The sequence below is a fragment of the Labrus bergylta genome, chromosome 16 (assembly GCF_963930695.1).
Source record: "Labrus bergylta chromosome 16, fLabBer1.1, whole genome shotgun sequence".
In the NCBI taxonomy this organism is placed as follows: domain Eukaryota; kingdom Metazoa; phylum Chordata; class Actinopteri; order Labriformes; family Labridae; genus Labrus; species Labrus bergylta.
The window spans coordinates 184,753-190,000 of record NC_089210.1 but is presented as its reverse complement, the minus strand read 5'-3'; the positions used below and the strand labels follow the sequence as shown (position 1 = coordinate 190,000).

The 5,248-nt window shown below is 46.7% G+C and overlaps 1 protein-coding gene across 3 annotated transcripts in view; it reads left to right on the top strand.

The window, feature by feature from the left end:
- The window catches only part of rangap1a (RAN GTPase activating protein 1a), an 8,976-nt gene extending 5,383 nt beyond the window's left edge, over nucleotides 1–3,593 (top strand). For 2 of the 3 annotated variants that reach the window (XM_065964618.1, XM_065964619.1), the window contains exons 7-16: nucleotides 384–542; nucleotides 630–743; nucleotides 1,073–1,172; nucleotides 1,627–1,711; nucleotides 1,809–1,929; nucleotides 2,253–2,369; nucleotides 2,446–2,551; nucleotides 2,890–2,978; nucleotides 3,066–3,187; nucleotides 3,347–3,593. In XM_065964618.1, the coding sequence (XP_065820690.1) occupies nucleotides 384–542; nucleotides 630–743; nucleotides 1,073–1,172; nucleotides 1,627–1,711; nucleotides 1,809–1,929; nucleotides 2,253–2,369; nucleotides 2,446–2,551; nucleotides 2,890–2,978; nucleotides 3,066–3,187; nucleotides 3,347–3,428 (1,095 nt within the window). In that variant the 3' untranslated portion in view covers nucleotides 3,429–3,593. Of the gene's footprint in view, nucleotides 1–383; nucleotides 543–629; nucleotides 744–1,072; nucleotides 1,173–1,626; nucleotides 1,712–1,808; nucleotides 1,930–2,252; nucleotides 2,370–2,445; nucleotides 2,552–2,889; nucleotides 2,979–3,065; nucleotides 3,225–3,346 lie in introns of all 3 variants that reach the window. The other variant, XM_065964620.1, reaches the window with a different exon arrangement.
- The last annotated feature ends 1,655 nt before the right edge of the window (nucleotides 3,594–5,248 follow it).

The window sequence follows — 5,248 nt, the reverse complement described above, 5'->3', positions numbered from 1 at the left end:
GGGTCGACTCTACACCTGAGGGTCGACTCTACAACTTAGGGGTCGACTCTACACCTGAGGGTCGACTCTACACCTTAGGGGTTGACTCTACACCTTAGGGGTCGACTCTACACCTTAGGGGTTGACTCTACACCTGAGGGGTCGACTCTACACCTGAGGGTCGACTCTACACCTTAGGGGTTGACTCTACACCTTAGGGGTTGACTCTACACCTGAGGGTCGACTCTACACCTGAGGGTCGACTCTACACCTGAGGGTCAACTCTCGACCTTAGGGGTCGACTCTACACCTGAGGGTCGACTCTACACCTTAGGGGTCGACTCTACACCTGAGGGTCGACTCGTCTTGTTGACGTCGGTAAGATCTTTGTTTGTGTGTTACAGGTGATGGGGAGTCTGGAGGAGGTGCACATGCCTCAGAACGGCATCAATCATCCAGGTGTGACGGCGCTGGCCTCAGCCATGAAGCACAACAGCAACCTCCGCATCCTCAACCTGAACGACAACACGTTCACGGAGAAGGGGGCTATCGCCATGGCTCAGGTACAGTAATGTCATGATGGAAACAGGCACACCTGAGAAAGGATTTTTTCCATGGTGTGCATTTAATAACACCTGTGTGCTCTACAGGCCCTGAAACACCTGCGCAGCATCCAGGTGATAAACTTTGGAGACTGTCTGGTGCGTCCAGCAGGAGCTTTAGCAATCGCAGAGACTGTTTCAGAGGGGCTGCCCATCCTCAAGGTACACCTGCTCACACACACCTGCTCACACACACCTGCTCACACACACCTGCACACACAAACACACACACACACACACACACCTGCACACACACACACACACACACACCTGCACACACACCTGCTCACACACACACACCTGCACTCACACACCTGCACACACACCTGCACAAACACCTGCACAAACACCTGCTCACACACCTGCACACACACCTGCACACACACCTGCACACACACACACCTGCACACACACACCTGCTGACTCTGAATCAGAAAGGTCTCTGTGTCGTCCTCTCGTCTTTGTTCTGACTGACCCTCGTCTTCCAACAGGAGCTCAATCTGGCGTTTGGCGAGATCACAGAGGAAGCTGCGCTAGCTGTCGCTCGCTCAGTTAAAGACAAAGACCAGCTGGAGAAACTCGACCTGAACGGTAAACACACCTGAATGTTAAACGCACCTGAATGTTAAACACACCTGAACGTTAAACACACCTGAACGGTAAACACAGCTGAATGTTAAACACACCCGGAAGGTTGAGGGTTCGATCCCCAGCTGGGCAACATGTCCGATGTGTCCTTGGGCAAGACACTTAACCCTGAATTGCTCCCTCTGCTTCAGTGGTGGTGTATGAATGGATTAGTTATTTCTGATAGATGATACTACACAGTGATCACTACCATCAGGGTGTGAGTGACGTGTGGTGTAAAAAGCGCTTTGAGTAGTTGGAAGACTAGAAAAGCGCTTTCTAAACTCAAGTCCATTTACCATTTACCTGAACGGTTGGTGTGGTATGGCATGGCGGTTGCCGCGGCGTGGCGGTTGCTGTGGCGTTTGGTGTGGCGGTTGCTGTGGACTCTGTAGAATAAAATGTCTCCTGTCTTCAGGTAACTATCTCGGGGAGGACGGCTGCAGAGCGGTGAAAGAGTCGATGGAGAGCGTGAACATGGGAGCGCTGCTGGGATCGCTCAGGTAACAGACTGACTCTGACACCTGGTGGTTAAAATGGGTACTGCAGACAGCCTAAAGGTGACCTCACCTGGCTAATGAGCTTTAATGTTTCCTGCAGTGAGGACGAGGGCGAACCGGAGGACGATGAAGACGAGGACGACGAGGAGGAGGAGGACGAAGAGGACGAAGACGAGGAGGAAGTCGAGGAGGAAGAAGAGGAGGAAGACGAGGGCATCAAGGTCAGAGAGAAATCAGATGAGTCAGCTGGTTGTCCAAAGGGGCGGAGCTACATTTGAGAGCAGATGATGTCGGGTGACTTAACGTGCCGTTATGGCGGCCGCAGTAACTAATTTTTCCCTAACCGCAAACTTTGATATAAAAATAATACAAATGTAATGATATCGACGCCTTTTTGTTACCACGGCAACATCGATAGAAGTCCTAGACACCAGATAATAACCGGGTCGCCCGCGAGGAGGACTGGAGCCTCTGTACAGGGGGCGTGGTCTTACTGACCAGCAGCGCATCGATCATTAAACATCTCTCTCTCCTCCCCTCCTAGCTGTCGACTCCTCCATCAGCTCCTCGACCTCCAGACGTCTCCTCCTTCCTCAGCTTCCCGTCTCCAGACAAACTGATCAACCTGGGAGCAAAGAGAGCGGCGCTCATCGAGCAGCAGGTGAGAGAGAGAGAGAGAGGATCCAGGTGATCATAGAGCAGCAGGTAAACTCTGTTTGTTCTCGTCTTGTCTTCAGGTCGATGTTTCAGACTCTTCAAAAACAGCCGAAGCGTTCCTGAAGATTGCGTCTGTTTACAAAGACGAGAACACGGAGGTGAAGAACGCTGTGCTGGAGAGTATCGGTGAGGTTTGAGCGTGTCCACATACACACACACACACACACACATACACGTATTTCTGATTCTGAACTTGAGGACCTTAGTGGGAGTGGCCTGGGGTACTGTGCATTCTCTGGGATTTGGTGTCTTTCATCCACGAGTCAAAAACACACTTTCTGTCTTTTCTCGGTCAAGAAAGCACCAACTTCAAAATGTATTTCACATTTCTCCATATATGAACCAATGGGTGAAGTGTCCCTTTAACTAACGCAGACGCGCCTTCAGACCGTCTCTGCTGATGTGTGTGCGTCCTCTGCAGCGGGACAGGAAGTCACCTGATGTTTCTGTTTCCTGTCTCACAGACGCTCTTCTGATCAAAGCCTTCTCGTCGTCGTCCTTCCAGGGTTACAGCTTCGTGTCGTGTGTGTTGGTGCTGCTGGGACTCATTAAGGTGTGTTTAGAGAGAGACTCAGGTACAGGTGTGTCCTTATGCCCCGCCCCTCATCTTCCCTCTCTCTCTCCTCTGCATGTGTCTCAGAGCGAGGAGAAAGTGAAGCCCATGCGAGTGGCGCCGGGTCACCTGTTGGCCCTGGAGCACGTCGTTCAGCAGGAGTACTTCCCCCGGGAGAACGTGGCCGTGCTCGAGGCCTTCCTGTCCCGGTAAGGAGAGAGAGAGAGAGAGAGAGCCAATCAGAAGGTACTATTTAATGATGTCACTTTAAACCTGCTGGGAGCACAAACACACCCTGTCTCTTCACCTGGTTAGTGTGCGTGTGTGGATCCTGTGTGTGTGTCTCTAATCTTGTGTGTCTTTCACAGAAACAACAAAGCCCTGGAGTCGTGTGTTAATGCCAAAAACAGCCTTCATACGACCCTGCAGAGAGTCAGAGCTGAGAGCTGAGGACTGTACACACACACACACACTCACACAGTGACTTACACACACAGTGACACACACACACACACACACACACACTTTGTTGTGTGATATTCTATGTATGGTCTGATGAAATGTATTAAAGTCTTTTTAAATTGTGTTACAGAAATAAAGATCTTTGTGTGTTTACAGTTTGTTTTAATTTCAAAGATGTGCTGACGAGTTCCCCAGGAGGAGAGGGACGTCTAGAGTTCTCTGACAGTTCTGAAGTTATACACTATAGATCTTTAGGATCCCCCCCCCCCCCCCCCCCCCATAAGGCCCTTATCTTCAAGTCTGAAACAGAAAAGTGGAGCTGAGGTGTGAATATACAGAGGTCATAGGTCAGCTCTGAAGAATTTATCAAAGTTGTCTTTGTGAGGTGCTCAGACTGAAACAGAGACACACACACACACAGAGGGAGGTGGTTTAGGGCTGCAGACTGGAGCAGCTCCTTCATTTGTGTTGATCTGTTCCTGAATCAGGCCGAGACTGCTGAAGGTAAGACATCTTTCTTTCACTTCTGCTGCACCTGATCACCTGATGTCAAATCTCTGCCTTTTCTGAATATCCACAGTTCAGTAGTCAGTACTTTTCAGTATACTGAACTCTCGTGGTCATTTTTTGGGTCCACCTCAGTATACTGAACTTTTCAGTATGGATACTAACTTCCTGGTTTCATGCAGTATGGATCAGATGCATGCTTTCAGGAAATGAATTGTATTTTACCCACAATGCAGTGTGAAATTAGACGTAAATTGTCACTTCACGTCCACCGCCAAATCAAAACAAACAAGCGTGGATTAATAGAATCAATTTTTAATCTAGAGTTAAAGTCCCTACTGAAATCACTACTTTAAATTAACAACAGAAAATATAACAAATATCTGCATTACTATAAAACCTTTCCCCCTCTATTTAAATAATGATTTCACTATTTAAATGTGTCTTTATTGGTTTATTTTATATTCTGTATATTACTGTCTTTCATTTGTTCTTCATGTACTGTATGTTATTTAGTTATTTAATCTTTTACTTGACTTACATTGTGATATTGTTTTTTGTTTACCTGACTGCATATGAGCATTACTCTTCTTGAATAAAGATAAACAAAAAAAAACGGGTGGATGCAGCTGGTTTGGGAAACGTAAATGACGTCACTTCCTTACTGAATGAATCAGAAGAAGTAGGAACAAATATCTGCCTACTGAACAGTAGATACGAAACAGTATGCAGCAGATAGTAGGTACTAAACAGTATACAGCTGATAGTAGGTACTAAACAGTATATAGCAGATAGTAGATACTAACAGTATACAGCAGATAGTAGGTACTAAACAGTAAACAGCAGATGGTACATACTGAACAGTATACAGCAGATAGTAGATCCTAACAGTATACAGCAGATAGTAGGTACTAAACAGTATATAGTAGATACTAAACAGTATACAGCAGATAGTAGGTACTAAACAGTATACAGCAGATAGTAGATACTAAACAGTATACAGCAGATAGTAGGTACTAAACAGTGGATAGTAGGTACTAACAGTATACAGCAGATAGTAGGTACTAAACAGTGGATAGTAGGTACTGAACAGTATACAGCAGATAGTAGGCACTAAACAGTATACAGAAGATAGTAGATACTAACAGTATACAGCAGATAGTAGGTACTAAACAGTAGATAGTAGGTACTAACAGTATACAGCAGATAGTAGGTACTAAACAGTAGATAGTAGGTACTAAACAGTAGATAGTAGGTACTAACAGTATACAGCAGATAGTAGGTACTAAACAGTAGATAGT